Genomic DNA, 19,587 nt, shown 5'->3' with positions numbered 1-19,587 from the left:
ATGCGGCCCCTTGAAACGCACCGGAGAGCTGGACAGACCAAGGATAATTTCACAGGTAAGTCAAATAGAGCCTGGGGAGGTGCAGCGATTGGCCTAGGCTCCAAGACTGATGACCCGGGAAGCTGGGGCCTGCGCTCTGCTCTGTGGCTCTGCATGCTGTGCAGCTGACTTGAGCAGCGCTTGAGGAGTCACTGCTTATTTACCAGTCACATCGTCGTGTCATGCACCGTTGACAGGAGACCAAGCCCAGGGCAACATTCTCACTTTCCCCTCTCCATGAGCGTGACCAGTGGGTCTCCGTCTTGCCTCCGCGTGGACCGTACAGGACAAGGGCCAGAGCCTTGCAACCCCACCCACCTGCCAGGGGTGGTCTCTCAGCAGCCCGGCAGAGGGCGCTGTGGGACAGCGTTGCTGATCGGTCGGGGATCTGGATCCAGCTCAGCGCCCTGCGCTCCCCCTGGGTCAGGACCGGCGAGGGCAGGGCTGCGGGGCGGGGCAGGCTGTGGGACTTGAATGTCCTGTGTCCGCTACTCTCTGCCCTGTGCTCAGGTGTCTCCTTGTCCAGGGCTCTTGCATATTCTTGTAGGACTTTGCTTGGAAATTTGTCTAGTGAGAAAGTGACTCGTTTTTGGTTTGCATGAGGCTATGGTTCCAGAGTTAGAAAGGGAGGGAGTGTTGGTTTGCGGGAAAGAGTTTAGGGATGAATATTGAGTTTGAAGCGCTTGTGGCACATTCAGAAAAAATGTCCATGGGCTGGTTGGATGTGCGAGTTTGATATTCTGGAAAGGGGTTTGGACTCAAGATACAGATGTCATCAGCAGATAGCTGGTAATCGGATCCACAGGAGTGAGTGACAGTGTTGGAGGAGGGAGGTAAAACAGCAACATTCAGGGGCCAGGTGACAAAATAGGGCTTTAAAGGAGACTGAGGAGAAGCTGGGAGAAAAACAAAGAGGGGAAGAGGAAAGTCAACTGGCGAGTGCTTTTGATTGATTAAATAAGACTGAGCTATACTCTTTAATTAGATCTAGCCAATGTTCTTGTTAGTTCAGAAGATGGAAGCGGTTCTCCTGGGGAGGAATCTTAGGAGGGTGACATTCATATCTATTGGGCTGCTATGTGGGATGCTCTCCCTAGTGACTTTCACATATTAGCTTGTTTAGCTCTCATGACAATCCTTAAGTATGAACCCTGTTTTCTTTTCTTTTTTTTTTTTTTTAATTTTTGAGACAAGGTCTTGCTCTCCCAGGCTGGAGTGCAGTGGCACGATCATAGTTCACTGCAGCGTCAAACTCTTGGGCTCAAGCAATCCTCCCACCTCAGCCTTCAGAGTAGCTGGAACTACAGCTGCACGTTAGCGACATTTTCATTCGAGACAGGGTCTCATTCATTCGAGACAGGGTCTCGCTCTGTTGCCCAGGCTGGAGTGCAGTGACATGATCATGGCTCACTGCAGCCTCGACCTCCTTGGCTCGGGTGATCCTCCCACCTCAGCCTCCTGAGTAGCTGGGACTACAGGTGTGCACCACCACACTCAGCAAATTTTTCTATTTTTTTTGTAGACACAGGGTTTCCCCACCTTGCCCAAGCTAAATTTTCTAAAATAATTTCTGAAATAATCGACTCGGATAAAAAATATCTTACCTAAGATCACCCTGCTTGTAAGTGTTAGAGATTAATCCTAGATCGATCTACAACTTGAGTCTGAGGTCTTTCCACTACTTCCTTCCTCTATGTCCACATCCTGCCATGTAGGGTAATTTTATTAATTCATGATTTGAACAAATATTTGAGTGTTTACCGGGCACTGGGCACTGTTCTAGATGCTGGGAATACAGCAGTGAAAAACTGTCAAATACTTCATGCTCTTCACATTCTATCTAGCAGGAATCAGATATAAATATGCAGTATGTCATGTAATGAGACATGGAGATACAAAAAGGAAAGAGGGATGCGGATGTGTTTAGTTTTTAAATATATATATGAATTTCTTTCCTGCCCCTTAAGATCTGCAGGAGGTTATCAAAATTGACAATGAGGACTTTACTAATAAAAGTGACATTTGAGCCAAGACCTGAGGAAGGGGAGAAAGCCAGTCATCCAGTTATCCAGAAAAAATGAGGAACATAAAACCTCCAAGGTAAGAAGATGCTTGGCATGTCCCAGGAGCAGCAAATCCAGTGTGGTGGGAGCAGAAGGATTAAGTGCCAGCAGTACGAAATCAGATCAGAGAAACAGGTCGTGGGGCAAGGCTGGGAGAGGGGTAAGGAAATCAGATGCAGGGTGATGTAGACCAAATTAAGTATTTTGATGTAAAAATCCCACTAGGTGGGAAGCCATTTGGCGGGTTTTGAGCCAAGTGGTGCTGTGTTGAGAAGACAAAATGGAGGTGAGGGCTAAGCAGGGAGGCCAGTTAAGGCTCCTGGGGGTACCTAGGTGAGAAATGAGGGTGGTGGTTGAAGAAGCGAGTTCTTCAATTTCTAAAATGTTTGGAATGCAATCAACATGATTTGATGCTAGCATGGATGTAGAGTATGACAACAACTGAAAAAGTGTTGAGATCAGGCATCTCCCATTGGAAACTGAGAAGAAAAAGATGTCCTGGGAACAAGTTAACACTTTCAAGGAATGAGTAACTTGTCAAATGCTGCCTACAGGAGGATCAAAACCTACTGGATATAGCATTGGAGTTACTGGTGACCCTGAGAAAGTTTTGGTGTGGGGAACCTGGGGAGTGAAGCCCTACTGAAGCTTGAGAATGGGGAAAATTGGACAACTCTTTCAATTTTGCAGTAAAGGAAAAAAAATTGGGGGCAGTAAAGACGTGCAATCATATTTTGAAGTCACCATGAAGTAAATGATTAGTCACTACATGCTGATAACTAAAGAAATTGGCCATCATGCAAGGTACATCCCAATTATACCCAGATACTGCCGTTCCACAGTATGGTAGATTATAAAGTACACTGTTAGGTGTCTTTAGAACAAGGTAGCAGCAGTATTATACATTCTCTACGGGTTGAATATTTTGAGTAGCTCTTGACACATTTGGGGTGGGAAGATTAAAGCATGATTCTGTAAGCAATGACAAACCACTGCGTACTGGGTTTAGTTCTTTTTTTATTGGGACGGAGTTTTGCTCTTGTTGCCTAGGCTGGAGTGCAATGGTGCCATCTCGGCTCACCGCAACCTCCACCTCCCAGGTTCAAACGATTCTCCTGCCTCAGCCTCCCGAGTCACTGGGATTGCAGACATGCACCACCACATTTGGCTTTGTATTTTTCTAGAATAAAGGAGGGTTTCTCCATGTTGGTCAGCCTCATCTCGAACTCTGACCTCAGATGATCCACCCGCCTTAGGCCTCCCAAAGTGCTGGGATTACAGGCGTGAACCACTGCACCCGGCCCAGGTTTAGTTCTAAAACTTCCTTTAGCCTGATACCCTGGCTGAATTGGGGAAATTCTGGCACTAAGAATCGTATAGCTGATCCACCTAACCACTTGCTCCTTTTGCTAGGTTAAAAATTAGTTTCTTCCCCTTGGTGGGGAGAGTTGGGCAGAGAAACAATTTACAGCTCCTTTAAAATATAAAGTAGGTTCATACAAATCTCTGCCTACCTTAATTTTGCTGTACTCAAAGTACTCATCAAAAGCTTATGACTTGTTAAAGGTGAGTGCCACAATGCAAGGTTTAGCTTCCCTGGCCCAAACAAGACACAAAAACATTGATTGGTTCTGCCTACCACCCATTGGAGCATGTGCAGGCAGCCTCTTCTGACTTCAAGGTTCTAATGGGTTCGGCAGTATGACAGTCTGCCTTGAAGGTCTCCCCAATCACCAAGAACAGGTTCTTAGGTGTTGACATCAACCAGGACTCCAGTAGCACACTTCAAGAGCCCTCATCCAACGCCAGTGTTAGAAGTAATCCTAGGATTGTCACAATGTTCCAGGGCTGGAGGCAAATCCTTTATATGTGCTTTTGGAAAACATGCAGAGGTTTAGTTGAATCAAGTCAATTTTACTGGGACACTGGAATTTTTCCAGAGGAAGCAGGGATCTTCCTGGACACTCAGGGGCAGCTACAGGGAATGATGCTTGCAGGACAGCTAAGCTTATCCAGAGATCACCATATATTTCAGTCTGACAAAAGATAAATGTCACCAAATTTTAGTTGCTATGTGTAGCAATGTTCCTCCAAATTCATGAGACTTGTGATCTTTTGTCATTAAAATCGTTTATATTGGTTAGTTTCCGTAACTCAAAGGAAATAAACACCTTAAATCTTATGTCTCATCTTAAAAGAATCTAAAAAATTTCTTCTGGAACCCAGGCTTGTACAGCAGAAAAAAAAAATATTGGAAAGTCCTAACCATCATTCTCAGCAAACTATCCCAAGGACAAAAAACCAAACACCGCATGTTCTCACTCATAGGTGGGAACTGAACAATGAGAACACATGGACACAGGAAGGAGAACATCACACACCGGGGACTGTTGTGGGGTGGGGGGAGGGGGGAGGGATAGCATTAGGAAATATACCTAATGCTAAATGATGAGTTAATGGGTGCAGCACACCAACATGGCATATGTATACATATGTAACAAACCTGCACGTTGTGCACATGTACCCTTCAAAGTGTAACAATAAAAAAATTGAAAAGTCCTTAAGTCAAACTAAGGTGGGTCTCCTATACCTCAAAAACAAAGCTGACAATTCTCCCAGACCGTGGATGCCATTTACAGCCACACATCACTACATCAAGTATCACAATGTTTATTGATAGATACAAGTATATAAAATCAGGGCATGAACATGACTTGATAAATTAAGTAGACTTAATTTCAATACTATAATAGGAGGGACCAATTCAAATTCTCACCATTTGTTTCACACCCACAAAAACCACTTCAAGGGCATTAACGATCTCTCAAAACTGATCAGTTTTGTGCAAGTAAACCATGTTTCTTTTAAAAAGACTTGTGCACTTGCCCAGGCTCAAGGATATTAAAATCTAGCACATAAAGCCCATTACTAGAGGTAGAAATACAGGCAATATACTATTACGGCAACAACCATCAATTACAGTTAAGAATTTTTCTGTAACAACCAAATGGATAATCAAATATTGCAACAACTCAAGTATTACTGAGCAAAGTGCATTTCTACAGTATTCAGTGTTGCTATTCAGTTTTCTAACTTAAAACAGCCTATGATAACTGGCAGCAAAGAAGGTCCTTGCAATAGACTGCCTCTGCTTGAGAACTTATGATGTAATTATTGCATGCTGCTAATATACTATCTAAACATTAAAGATACTCCTAAAATATTTGATGGTAGACTATGATTAAGACATTACACTACAAAAAAACCTTATGCAGAAGGAAATCCTAACTGACGTGCTTCTGCTTTAAATATTGTGAAAACATTACAGCGGAATGAATTTTCGCAGTGGTTAGGTCAAATGCAGTTACATCATAGCAACAGTATGTTTTGCACAATTTAAGGCTTTGGCTGGTTCTTTAGTCAGCTTCTTCCTCTGATTCTTCTTCTTCAGCAGTTTCTAGCCAGGTTAGCCACTGATTCACCTATAAATTAAGATTTGTAAGTTAAAATAGTTCACGATATATAAACAGAAATCCATCCAAAAAGTTTTAGGTGGTACTACACAGCTTTAGAATATGAAACAAGGATATCCCTACCAACAATTTGTATATTAAGTTATACAAACTGGTATATTATCCAGATTTGGGACAACACAGAGCTAAAGATTTAATCCTGCAAGGATGATCCTCATGAATCTTGTTTATCATCAGCAGTAAAAAGGTAGCATGATGCTGCAGGACCAATGTTTCTCGAAGCCTGGGACCCCTGGAAAACCAGTAGCATGAGAAAGAATCACCTGGATTTTGTATCGCAGACCTACTAAACTAGAATCTCTAGGAATAGGCCTGGAACCTACTTTTTAAACTGCTCTTCAGGTGATTAATGCATTCACTGTGATTTGAGAATGCCCTGATGTTCTTCCCCTAGGGCTACAACTTCATTCAATGAGACAGAAAATCAAATTGTGAGAAATCAGAAATATCTCTTTTAAAAAAAATATATAGTATTTAAACTGTTTTTTTCTTTTTGAGACAGTCTTACTCTGTTGCCCAGACTAGAGTGCAGTGGTGTGATCTCAGCTCACTGCAACCTCTGCCTCCTGGGCTCACTGACATCCTCCCAAGTAGCTGGGCCCAGGACCACAGAACATGTCACCACGTCTGGCTAATTTTTTGTATTTTTTAGAGACAGAGTTTCACTATGCTGCCCAGGCTGGTCTTGAACTCCTGAGCTCAAGTGATCCTCCCACCTGGGCCTCTTAAAGTGCTAGGTTTATAGGCATAAGCCACGTGCCCAGCTACAATTTCCTCTTTACTGATGTTTTTAAAAAAGCTTTAAATCGGAACTTGTACAGTCACTCCCATGTATATAAGTAGCTACACTCCTTGAAAAGTTTGTTAGCTACCTCTAACATCTTATATACCACTAGAATTGTGTACTTTACTTAATCATAGCTTTAAATAGTGCAGAATGAAATGTACAGGTGAAGACAAACTACTAACTAGGACTACCTTGCCTGTATTTCAGTTGAAAAAGGCTCTTAATACCAAGCAAATCGAAATAAGCAGACCAAATTTTTTAACAAAAGACTTACCTGGAACAAAGCCTTGCCTTTTCCCGGAAACTCTTGGGTTATATCTTCTTTCCAAGCCAAGAAAGCTTCTTCTTCAATAATTTCCATGTCATAGAAGTGCACAAAAAAGCGAAGTAACATGCCTTTAAAAAAAATAAAAAAGTAATAAGCCCATTATTTAGTGTTCTGTTGAAGAACTGCCTCACACTGTTCTGATACAAGTCCTCTCACCTTTTGGGAAGTTGCTGTTATAGCAGTGCACCTGAAGAGCATACAGGGCACTGACTTGTAGATCAACGTGATCATGAAGAAATTTCTGCATTACTGGCTTGAAAGAAAGTAGTAGTTGTTTTTCCTGCTCTAACTGTTCTTTGGAAGGAGCAGAGGATGAATCTGTTTCATCGCTGGGGGGGTTTACTTCACTAGAAATGTACTGTAAGAAGCTGGACAGAAAAAGGTCTTGTTAGAACCCAATAGTGAGTTTTCTTGCTCAAGAGACAACTCTTAGTCTCCTGCTTCTTTTCTAGTACACGAAACATTACTATATGTAGAAAACCATTGGTCTTACCTAGTCATTAAGATGTTCACAAATCCTTTATCTACATGAAGTTTGGGAGAGATGTTATCTTTAATCCATTTATATATGGTTTGAGGGGATGGATCCAACTTTATTTGCTTCAACAGTTCCTTCTCCAATTTGAGGAGTGGGAATAAGAAACTCAGTCCCTTTCCTTCCAAAATCTCCAACATGCGGTCTTTATTCTGATCAATTTCTGAAGAGACAAAGCCACCTGCATCATCTAATAGTTCATTTTACCAAGTTGTCCTGTCCAGAGAGCAGAGCTTCACAAATGATGTCCCCAAGTACATAAGATCCATGTAGCAGAACAGAGAACCAACCCAGCAAATGAAAAAAACTCAACAAACAGATCAAATGAAAGTAGTTAAAAATTATAAATCTTTTTATAGGTGAGATCTGTGGCAATGTTTATCATTATCTAAGCAGGACAATCAGACTGTCTGACCTACATAAATCCACTCAAGGTACCTGAAATCTCTAAATATTATTAAAAAAACAAAACAAACAAGTCAGCATTCTCTTACCTGGGAGCATTTTCTGCATATTGACCTTGCTTTGTTGAAAAAGTTCTGTTAACCATTCTCGATCTTGTAATTTAGCTAACTGCTGAAGACAAAGTAGGAAGAGAGGAAAATGGGTGCCACTTTCTAGTGGTTGAGCTAGTTCTGAAATGCTCACCAGCTCTGAAATGATGGCACGAGCTGCAAACTGTGCTAAATAGGATTTCACCAAAGGGATGTCAACCTCCAGTTTGGGACACTGGTCCAATACATTCAGGAAAGCCTTAAAAGAAATATACAACAGTTTATCAGTTTTCGAATTTGAGTGGCAAGAGTTCTTACCACACAATCAGTAAAGTGTCCTACCTGCATGAAGTTGTCACTTGTGGCTATCCCTTCCTGTTTGAGTAAACTGATCAAAGAACTTGCTTTTTCTTTATCTTCATCACTTCTATCTAGTGACAGGATGATTACTTTGCTTAACATCTCAGGAAGAAAGTGTTTAGGAGCCCTCATTTCTCTTACACCACTGACAGCCTCATTTGCATTTCCGCTATTTAGATATTCAGTCACAACAGTTTCCTGTGAAGAACACAAGTATCTTTAATGTTTTCTCTATCTCATATATAGGCTAATTACACTAAAATGGGATATTTGAAACTTACAGTTAGTTTAAGAAGTTCTTCCTTTGATGGTGGTGGCTTTTTGCTGGTCTTGGCAGGCTTTTCCTGGATAAGTGGTGGATTAGTTTTGAGACCAAGCTGAGGTGTCTAAAAAACAAGCAATGACAGACATTTTTTAAGAAGAGGACTATGAGGTTAGGGGGAAGAACACACTAAATTTAGAAAAAAGTCTTCAGACATCTTTAGAAAATGCTGTCCTACTATGGTCTGTACCTGTCCCAGAGGTGGTGTTTGAGTGCGTGGTGGTTGTGCACTAGGAGGAATCATAGTTATCTGGGGCTGAAGCTTTGGCACTTGATTTTTATTCATTAGGAACGACTGAGCAGGCCTCAGGCTAATCTGGAATTGAAAACAAATCAAAATATATCTAAATTAACAACGTGCAGTTGACGAACATATTAAATACAACATTCTAAAATCCTATACAAACATGACAGAATCTAGGGAAACACTAAGCTTTTTAAAAAACTAAAGAAGGTACTCCACATTAACAGGTTTAATTTTTGGCAAAAAATTTAAAGATCTGATGCATACAGTAGTAAGATACTATTATAAATCTTACATTTATGAGAATTCTCTTAGAATTAACATGACTAAAATATTCAAATAAAAAACTGCAAATTTAACTACAGTTTAGAAAATGCCTTGTTTTATCCTTAAATCACCCTCCTTACGAAGAAAGAAACCACAATATTTTGACAACCAGTTTTCTTGCTCTAACTAATAGACTTTAGGAGACTTGCCCTCATATCTCATAATCTTCGCTCACAGGACGCTGGACATTCAAAGAAAGAAAAAGAAGTATAGAAAAGAGAGAAAAACGTCAAGAACTTCAGCGTAAGTCCTCTTAATAACGCGTCTTTTTATAATCATCGGGCAATAAATTTCTGAATTAACAAACTATGGTATATAAGTAACATAGGCAAATGTACCTCATCTGCATTAAGCTGTCCTTTCTTAGAAAACCGAGGTGGCATATCCTTCGACTGTCCTTGCAGCTGGGATAAGAGTCCCTGACTCTGGTTATGGTAGAGCTGGCTTAGCCCCTATTTCAGAAAAGGAGAAAGAAAGTCTAGATAAAAAGGGGTCCACAAATTATGGTAATCAAGTACCAAAGGGATGAGCCAAGCCAAAAAGAAAGTTTAACTGAATTTGCGCAGAGAAAGTAAAAGATGAAACAGGGAAGAATAAAAATCTAACCTAACTGTCAAATAAAGTGATATGATTTTACTAATACTTTACTCATCTTAAGGATAAACATTTGTTTGAAATAAATGTTGCAGATATGGTTTAGAAAACATGCACACTCCTAGTTTCATGTTTTAATGCAAATGAAATCACATATATTGTAGAATTTAACACTTGTTGCCTAAACATTCAAATATTACTTACCTGGCTTTTCATAAACTTGCCTCCCATCTCTCCAAACTGCGACTGTGTGGGAGGCATGATGTGTCCCCCATGGCCATTGAAGAGTTGATTTGAACGATGACGTCCCATGGTGGGTGAAAATCTATCCTGGATAACTCCTGGACCAGTACCAATTCCGCTACCTTAAAATACATATACGGACAACTCTCAAAACTAAAGTTAACTGATTTTTCAGTTTAATGAAACCATTGTTTTTTCAAAATTACCTGGCATTTGTCCAAACATATCAGCAAGTCCTCCAAGTGGGTCCCTATCCATTTTCATCCTGGGTGGCATGAACGGTCCCTCCAGAAAGAAGTCACTTCTCATCCCTTGAGCCATAGGAGCAGGAATAAACACCCCTAGATCCTTTAGAAATGAACTGAATAAGCACTTTGTCTCTGGACACTATTTTACTTAAAACTACAATTCTTGCAACTGAGGGGGAACCTAGAATATTAAACCATAATTTATGTTATTTCTGTAAATAACTTCTTCCAAAAATGGCAGACAAGGCTGGGCATGATGGCTCACATCTGTAATCCCGCCACTTTGGGAGGCCCAAGCCTTGGTTTGCATGAGGTCAGGAGTTCAAGACAAGCCTGGCCAACATGGTGGAACCCTGTCTCTATTAAAAATACAAAAAATTAGCGGGGTGTGGTGGCGCACGCCTATAGTCCCAGCTACTGGGGGAGGCTGAAGCAGGAGAATCACTTGAACCTGGGAGGCGGAGGTTGCAGTGCATTGAGAATGCGCCACTGCACTCCAGCCTGGATGACAGTGCGAAACTCCGTCTCAAAAAATAAAAAAAAAAAAAGTGGAAGACAAGACACTAAAAACATTAAGCTCCACCACTAAGATGAGACAGACCCCTCAAGTGTTTGGGGTGGGTGGAGAGGAATCCCATTCTACTCTACAAACACGAAGTCTATGTGACAAACAAAACCCAATCTTACTTTTACTGCATCTTGACGGATTTGATTGATCGTCTTTGGTCCATTGTCAAGAAAAGCCTTGCGAGGAACCCAATGGTGTTCTCGCAACTCTACGGTATCCTTTAATTGAAAAATAATTTTATTTTAATATTCCTAAACCAAAAACTCAGCTTAACAACAAATTTAAAGAAACCAATATTACCTGCAGCAGGAAACGAATCCTTGCTGGCAATTCCTTACTTAACATCAAGGAGCACATTCGGGCAAAGTACTGATCCATTAAGGACTGATAAGAGAAGAATACATTCATTGGAAGAGCTAAAGCAAATGTGTTCAACTTACAGCTTTAAGACTTCTAAGATTATAACCCAGTTAATGGCTAAATATGGCAATCTCTTATGATGTCACAAAAATAAATAGCTTGATTTAAAGACAAACTACTTGTACTGCTTCCATCAGCTACACACGTACCTTGGCTCGTTCATGGTCTAATCTAGGTCCCACTGTCCTCATTATCTGACAGAGGCACTCCAAATCCTCTCCCATATCTTTGAGTTGGACTCTCTTCTTCTTTTCCAAAAGCTACAAGAATAAGATGCCATGGTGATAAAATTTTAGTTACTCTGGTTTAGGCGTAGTACTTTCCCTTTATGTTTGCACTGATTCATAGTTCCTACGGAATCTAGTATAGGGCTTTCTACCAGTCTGTGTTGATCAGTTCTAACCCTACTTTGTCAAACACACCACGTATTTCAAATTATTCTGTTTAGTAAATTTTGTTGCCCATCTGTATTTAACAAGTCAACCTCCCTCTTAGATGAATAATTGACTCGTTTCCTCCAAATGACTGACTACATTCGCCTAAGCCTAACTTCCCCGTCACACTTACTGTTTTGATGCACTTATGAAGGATAGATTCGTGAATAAGATCAAGCTTGCCAAGCTCTCCAATGAATTTGATGTTTCCCAACATCTTGATCTTAGCAATGGCTCTCTGTTCCTCCTCCTCGGGGAGGAGGGGATTTTCACGCTTATCATAGACTGAAAAAAAATACCAATGAAGTAAGCCAACATTCAGAATTAAGCTGAAAATATACAGTAGTACTTATTATCAACTGTAAGTCTTACCATCAACATTTCTAGTTCGGTTTTCAAATTCATCTTGTAATTTGGAAATTAGGAGGCGTCTGAATGTCTGGAAAAAGACATTGTCATGCTTTATTAAGGAAATTTTTCAAGTCAACTTTAAAACAAGCAAAAACTACCACTTACGGTGCTTTGCTTCTGTCCTGGTTGACCCTCTGCTGCTGGGCCATCAAAGTTTGGTGCATCTTCTGCCAATCGCAGACATAGCTGAGCATACAGTGAGCTATACTTTGGCTCTTCTAGGGCTTTGTCCACAATCTACAGAAAATGTCATTGCTTAAACTAAATACGAAAACTTCTCCAAGAACCCTTCCTTTAGGAAAAATACAACCACCTAAATGTTAGCTATTACAGTGTACCAAAAATGTCCAGTTATACAGATTTCATCTAGTCACATCCATCTCCTGGGAGTCAGAAAATGCCATGGATATCAAAACTTTCAAGTCTACATAAATTGTCATACGATGCATTTCCAAGACCTAAATATGGTGTTTTCCACAAAAGAAAAAGAATAGCTTGCTAAGCACCCCCATTTACCTCTTCAAGCATAGCATGAACTTAACATTTACCTCTTCAATCTAATGCTACTAAAGTCAGTGGTTCTTTTTAATCACTATCAGTATTCAAAAATACATACCTATCTAACTCACACCTAAGGGTTTTAAGTAGTAATCCAAGCGTAAAAAAACACAACTTGAGTTTGTTAAACAGTTCCCTCTCCCTTTTGAGTTAAGCCAATATTTAAAACTTACCAGCAGTATGACCCCTTTAAGGATGAGTTTAGACTCTACACCCACATTGAGGAGCTCAAGGCATAGCTTGTCAAACTTTTCAGGAGTAAGCTTATTTAGTATGCTAGAGAAAAAGGAATTACATTTTAAGTGTTAGCTAATACACAGAATTTGAATTGAAAAACTGCTTTTAAATTATACTGATTTTTCTTCTAACTTGCTCCCTTTAAATAATCAAGACATGTTTTCTTACTCATCTAAAACCAAAGGGATGCTGAAATAAACCTGTTATTTTAATTACAATGATTTGAATTAGATTGGGGGGTTCCCAGCTGTTTGACAAGAATCCTTTCTCACTTTCTCAAGGTTAGAGTGCAAAGATCTCATTATCAAGGCTAGACGATGAACTAAGACCATTATATTCCATTCCCTGCTTCACTGGCTTAAATAACATAGCACTTCCCTTAGTCAAGGGAAATGCTAGCACGACAGGATTATGGATTGCAATCCAATGGCTGAAAGCAACCGTAAGCCCCAAAATATGACGTGCTGTTCTTCAGTTCAAGATACATTTTTTTTTGAGACACAGTCTTGCTCTGTCACCCAGGCTGGGGTGCAGTGGCATGATCTTGGCTCACTGCAACCTCCACCTGCGGGGTATTCAAGTGCCTCAGCCTCTCTAGTAGCTGGGACTCTACTCTCTAGTAGCTGGGACTACAGGCGCCTGCCACCACGCCCGGCTAATTTTTGTATTTTTAGTAGAGATGGGGTTTCAACATGTTGGCCAGGCTGGTCTCGAACTCCTGACCTCAAGTGATCTGCCCATCTCGGCCTCCCCAAGTGCTGGGATTACAGGCCTGAGCCACAGTGCCTGGCCAGTTCAAGATATTTTTAAAAATTGCTACCATGAGGATTCATTAAAACATACATACTCTGGGCATGAACCTTGCCTTCTTAGTAGTACAGCACACACACCAAACACAGCTAATCCATACTTCCCATCTTTCAGTAAAACGGACCTTGAAACTTACCCTCTTACTTTCCTGAAGATTGCATCATGTCGTTCTTTTTCGTTTGCGGAGTTGTTTGCTGCGGAGTTGTCATCTCGTCTAGTGCTTCGTGCAGGAATCCATTTCTGAGCGTTTTGCCCTGGGGTTTTCCCCAGGAACTCGCTGATTAATAAAAATCAGCAAAAACACTTATTGTCACACACCAAATGTTAAACATCATAAATTCTCTTACACAGAAAAAAGTAATTTAGGCTTTCTCAACTTCCCCTCCAAGAAAGCCAACTTTGGAGATCAGTGGTTCTGGAACAGTAGTGTACATCAGAATCACCTGAAGGGCTTGTTAAAACAGATTGCTGGGCCCACCCAGTTTCTGTTTTCACTGGTTTGGGGTGGGGCCTAAATATTTGCATGTCTAGTAAATATTCCCAGTATCAACGCTGTGGAACCACATTTTGAAAATTAACATTCTTTTAAGATATGGGGTCTTGCTGTGTTGCCCAGGCTGATCTCAAACTCCTGGGTTCAAGCGACCCTCCCACCTTTGCCTCCCAAAGTTGTTGGGATTACAGGTGTGAGCCACTGTACTGGCTGCCAATTAACACTTTCTAATGTTTTATTGACCACGTTGAGTGCGTACTACTTTACTAACAGCAATTAGTAGGAATAATAGCTACTGATTTCAGAAAAAACATTAGTAAAAATAACCCAAAGAATAAGGAAAAAAGTAACAGTTTGAGAGTCTCAACTCATTTAGATAATTTGGCTAAGGAATAATCAAGAGCTGATATTCTGTATTTAGGATACTCAACAGAAACCACGCCCCTGAAGATTAGGACTCTTGATGGCTATTGCCTTAATTATACCGTCACATGGGAAAGACTTTTAATCTGTTAAATAAAGCTCACTGTTTTTTTTACATGTTTACCACACCTGTTGCCAGCAGTCTTGGGATAGTGCTGAGGTGCACCCCTACTTCCTCCTCCGCCCGAAGAAGCACTATGTAAAAGAAAGAAATTTTTGTTTACTGTATCCCAACTATGTCTCACTCAAAAAGAATGAAGCACCTATTTTACGTTTTGCTTTGCTTGTAGAGATGGGGGTCTCGCTATTTTGCCCAGACTGGAGCCAGGCCTGTATTTTAGTGCTTGTATATTATGCTACAAATGAAGACTGAACTTGGACCCAAAAGAAAGGCAAATAATTGATTTTATTTATTCTTCAGATGGCAGTTCTTAGAAGGCTGTCAATGAAAACTTAAGAACTTTTCAAATGAAAATTGCAGCCCATTAAGTCGGACTTATTTGCTGTGGTTAACTAGTTTTTGGGACTGGCCTTTTCAAAACGATTCCCCCAAATAAATCTACACATACCTGAAACGAGAAGCACCCCCTTCTGCAATCGCACTCTCCACTTTGGCGGCTTGACAACGAAGAATCTTCAAAAGAATATTAATAGATGGGGTGGGGAAGGGCGGGGACGGGAGAAATGAAATACCTGGAACGAGAAAGAGCACCAAAATTAGACACTGCTAACATACAGATCTATAAGCCTTCATTCAATTATAACGTATTTCAGATCCTGGCACTGTCACTGCATTGCAGATCTGTAAGACTAACCTAGAATGTACTCAAAACACAATTACATTTTGTTTAGCCACCTGGAAATTCCCCGGTGTTCAAGGATGCAAAGAGACTTCGTAGAACACAACAGCCATTTCAAACGGCTCAGAACGAATCTTTTGAAAAAGCCACATTCTACTATCTTTAAAACTGAGCACTGAGATCAACAGAAAAATCTAACTACAGACACGAGCAATATCACGTGGAAAATGTCGGCCCTAGGAATTTTTACTGCCTTGACGAGGAGGCCAGCGACTGGATAAGGTCTCTCCAAAAGCTCTTCAGCAGTTTTCCCCTGTCCACCCTTTCGCCTCCTCCCCGTGCAGAGTTCGTGGAAAGACGCGCGAGAGGGGGCCGGGTGTTCGGGACTAGCACTCGCAGGCGGAAGACCAGGGCCACAACATGGCAGCAGGAACCTCCGCCCCGTTTTTCCCTTCCTGGGAACAAAAGAGCGAAGCATTCCTCCCACCCAGGCGCAAGTTAGGGAAGTGCTTCCGACAACCTCCCCGCGAGGCCGCGGGTCGCTCGGCGGGGAGGAGCAGCTGAGGCCGCCCCCGCCGGCCCGGCGCCCAGCTCTTTGTTCTGCAGGCAGGAAGGCGGCCTCCTGCCCACCCGCCGCCTCCAAGCGGGCCCCCTCCTGCCCCATAAATCCCCCCGGGACTGACAACCGCCTCGCCACGGCCTCCTCTGCTGACAAAAGGGGCAGAAATCATCACTCTCTCTTTCCCCCCGACGAAGGGCAGCCCCGCCGACTCCAGGCCCTACACACCTCCCCGCCGGGAGGCCGGGCTCCGGGACGCCTGTGGTTCCCTGGTCCCGCGGCAACGGCCGGGCCCTCCCTGCCGGCCCGCGTGCCTCCCGCCACGGCGCTAGCAGTCCGAGCCAGGCTCCCTCGCCGTCCGAGCACACCCGTGCCTCGGTCCGCCACGGCCTCGTCCCTGCAGCGGTCGGCCATCCGGCCATGACCGCACGGCGGTCTGGCCAATACTGACGTCTTCCTTCTACTCCGTCAGCAACAGGAAGAGAGAACAAAGGCCAAGACTTTCCAGGTGTCTGAAGCGCAGGGGAAATGCTAAAAAAGGGTCGCCCCACCCGGCTCCGCCTGCAGCCGCCATTTTGTACCACTCGAGAAGAAGCGGCCAGGGACGGCGGCCATTTTAGAGCGCTCCACTCGGCGGCGGCGGCGGCGGCTCCACTCACCTTCACCGAGAACTCAGCAGCTGCCACCGCAGCTGCCTCCTCAGGATCCGGTCGTCGGGGATAGGGAAGGGAGGGGAAAGGGGAACGGAAAACAAAAAAAAGGGGGAGGGAAAGGGGAGGAAGGAGTCGGGGACGGCCTGAAACTCAGCTCAGAGGAGTCACTGCTGCAGCCGCCACTCGGTACCCGCTGCCACCTCCATAGAGCTCCGACTCACTGCTGGCGGTGGGGCGTGTCTGAAGCCGAACTTATCACTCTTGGAGCAGCCGAACCCACCAGAGCCTCCCCGAATGGCTCCTTCGCCGCCCAATCAGCGGCCCGGTTGCCGTCTGCCACCAATCCGCGCAGGGCAGCGGGGAGGAGCCACAGGGCTGAGCTCGGTTGCGGCGCACCCCGCCGCAGTGCGCAAAGCCATATTCGCGAAGTCTCTGAGGCTGAGCCAGTGGCGTAAGGGGCGCCGAGCGCTGTCTATATGAGGGCCGCGTGCGTAAAGCCGGAGAGCCCTTTTGAGTCTGCGTTGGTGTGGCTGCTGCTTCTTGCTCCAGTCCCTTTGTTCACTGAGTCCATATGCCATGCTCCGGTTGTATCATCCCCTTTTCCCCCGACCTCGTTTTCTCACCGGGAATATGGGAAGAAAACGCACCCTTACCTCCCCCGATCCCTGTGCGTGGCGAGTGAGCATTGCTTTTCTTGGCGCCCCTTGGAGCTGTGGCTGCCCTCGCGTGCCTGGCCTCTCCCGGGGCTAGGCCCGTCGGGTTGAGGCCTGGCGCCCCCGGGCGCAGCGCCGGGACACCACCCGGCTCCAGGTCCTCGGCTTCGGCAGCCTTAGGGAACCCAGAAAGTCGTGGGGAGGAGGCGAGACGTGCGCCCGGATGCCAAAGGAGAGCTTCATTCAGCTCCTTATTGGCCCACCCCCTGCAGAGTGAATGAGAGAGGGATGAAAGGAAGGGGTTGATTTTCCTCGTACCGCACACAAGAAGCAGCTTTTCCCATAGGAATGTCCTGCTGGCCGTCACCGAGGAAAACACCCTGTGTGTCAGACTTCCGCGGGTGTTTGGAGGATTTCGAATTGCTATCTCCTGTTTTTTTGTTTGTTTGTTTAAGTGCACGTTAAACATTGTCAGTTGTGTATTTTCATTTTATTTAAGGTCCACCATAATACGATTAGGCTTTTCAAAGACGGCAAGTTGAACTATTTATACTTACCAGGTAATGTATTGATGGGTACCTTATTCCATCGTTTGCGACATTGTAGCTATTACTAAAATGGAGTCATACTTCTATAAACTTAAACAACAAAAATGTCCCCATCTCCATTTTAACATGTAGTACTTTTACGGTGTATAGTCAAAGGCAAGAATGTGTGTGTTTTAACGTGAATGACTTTTAAAGAAAGTGTTCAGTAAGAGGCAGGATTTTCAAAGACCCAAACTTAACCTTTGATGTGTCAAAACAGCTTTTGGTATTAAGAGCACCTGGTCCTTAATACAATTTTCAGGAAAATTGCAGTTTTTCCTACGACATTTAAATGTAATAGAAGGCCGTGGTGTGGCTCTGAAGGTTTCTAACACAATTCCAACATCTGTAGATCTTTGCTATAGAATAGTCACCATTCCCTACTTTACTGTTAATACACTTACTGCTATTAAATCAATTTCACTTGAACTTTAAAACTTGGAAGAGAGATTCTAAAAAAAAAAAAAAAACTATTTTGGGGTGGTGGTGGTGGTGCAAGTTTTGTTTTAAATACAAGAGGTTTCACTTTGTAATTTTTTGGACCCTTCTAGCTTCATGATAACACCAGAATAATGTTTCTTTATAATTTCTGTAGGGCAAAAAAAAAAAAAAAAAAAAATTTCTGTAGGGCTTTAAGGTTTGGAAAAATGCATTAGTATATGTGATATTTTTACATAACTGGTTTACATTCCATATATCTGATAATGAACGAATACATTAGTTTACTAGGAAAAGTAGTATTCAAAAACTATTGTCTAGACTTCAAAGAGAATATTCACCTAGCCCTAAAAGTCGGATGTTCTTATAAATAAGACACTTAAAATTCAGTAACTAAAAATTTAAAAAAAGGTTTTACTTAATATTTTATTTAATCTTTGCTAATTGGGAACCCTTTTGGTATGGGCTTTACAGATATGAGTTTATGTGAGAAATTGACCTGGAAGGGAATAACCTAAGGTAGAAAAAGTAACAATATTGATAAAACAATCTTTCAATTGCCTTTCTCTCACTTAAATAGAAAGATTTGAAATTGAAATCATACCTGCAAAGCCCATTGCAGAGGTTCACAATTAGCAAAGACTAAATAAAAACATTAAGTAAAACCTTTAGAAAAAAAAATTTTTTTTGAGACAGAGTCTCACTTTGTCACCCAGGCTGGAGTGTAGTGGTGTGATCTCTGCTTACTGCTGCCTCCACCTCCTGGGTTCAAGCAATTCTCGTGCCTCAGCCTCCTGAGTAGCTGGGATTACAAGCATGTGCCACCACGCCCAGCTAATTTTTGTATTTCTAGTTGAGATGGGGTTTCACCATGTTGCCCAGACTGGTCTCAAACTCCTGACCTCAAGTGATCCACCTGTCTGGGCCTCCCAAAGTGCTGGGATTACAGGTGTGAGCCACTGTGCCCAGTGTAAAAAATTTTTAATTGTTGAATTTTAAGTGTCTTAATTATAAGAACATCCAGCTTTTAGGGCTAGATGAATATTCTCTTTGAAGTCTAGACAATAGTTTTTTTCAAATCGAAATATATTTAAGTGAGGGAAATAAACATTGAAACTTTCTAAATGTTTCCATCACATCATGGATATATGAAAATTCAGCAACACTTTGGGAGGCCAAGATGGGAGGATTCCTTGAGCCCAAGAGTTGGAGACCAATCTGGGCAACATAGGGAGACCCCCCGTCTCTAAAATTAAAAGTTAAAAAAAGATCCGGATGTGGTGACGTGCATCTGTAGTCCCAGCTACTTGGGAGGCTGACATGGGCGAATCCCTTAAGCCCAGGACTTTGAGGCTGCACTAAGCCATGATCACGCCACTGCACTCCAGCCAGGGCAATAGAGTGAGACCCTGTCTCAAAAAAAAAA

The 19,587-nt window shown here is 42.7% G+C and overlaps 1 protein-coding gene and 1 non-coding gene across 2 annotated transcripts; both read right to left on the bottom strand.

Moving 5' to 3' along the window:
• Positions 1–4,756: 4,756 nt before the first annotated feature.
• On the bottom strand, positions 4,757–16,277 carry EIF4G2 (eukaryotic translation initiation factor 4 gamma 2). Its single transcript, XM_055282417.2, has 23 exons — positions 16,137–16,277; positions 16,059–16,078; positions 15,041–15,164; positions 14,601–14,666; positions 13,692–13,832; positions 12,682–12,784; positions 12,056–12,187; positions 11,912–11,978; positions 11,673–11,824; positions 11,255–11,365; positions 10,986–11,069; positions 10,805–10,903; positions 10,076–10,217; positions 9,831–9,991; positions 9,371–9,484; positions 8,652–8,777; positions 8,421–8,525; positions 8,122–8,337; positions 7,780–8,038; positions 7,244–7,448; positions 6,907–7,118; positions 6,697–6,818; positions 4,757–5,584 (listed from the first exon to the last, which is right to left on the bottom strand). Exons 1-23 carry the CDS (start codon positions 16,250–16,252, stop codon positions 5,519–5,521), a joined length of 2,943 nt encoding a protein of 980 aa, XP_055138392.1. The 5' UTR covers positions 16,253–16,277; the 3' UTR covers positions 4,757–5,518.
• LOC129485617 (small nucleolar RNA SNORD97) lies at positions 9,178–9,318 on the bottom strand. Its single transcript, XR_008658747.1, has one exon. It is a non-coding gene; the product is annotated as a small nucleolar RNA SNORD97 (small nucleolar RNA).
• Positions 16,278–19,587: the final 3,310 nt, after the last annotated feature.

The sequence above is a fragment of the Symphalangus syndactylus genome, chromosome 6, assembly GCF_028878055.3.
Source record: "Symphalangus syndactylus isolate Jambi chromosome 6, NHGRI_mSymSyn1-v2.1_pri, whole genome shotgun sequence".
NCBI lineage: Eukaryota > Metazoa > Chordata > Mammalia > Primates > Hylobatidae > Symphalangus > Symphalangus syndactylus.
The sequence above is the reverse complement of the archived record's forward strand: the minus strand, read 5'-3'. Positions and strand labels throughout refer to the sequence as shown.

What these genes read in the sequence shown, in the direction of transcription:
- EIF4G2 (XM_055282417.2), bottom strand. Translation starts at nt 16,252, where the DNA reads ATGGCCGGATGGCCGACCGCTGCAGGGACGAGGCCGTGGCGGACCGAG. An exon ending in CAAGTGACAACTTCATGCAG is followed by an intron (nt 8,039 to 8,121) that starts GTAGGACACTTT and finishes ATTTCTTTTAAG; the next exon opens with GCTTTCCTGAATGTATTGGA. An exon ending in TAACAGCAACTTCCCAAAAG is followed by an intron (nt 6,819 to 6,906) that starts GTGAGAGGACTT and finishes TTTTTTTTAAAG; the next exon opens with GCATGTTACTTCGCTTTTTT.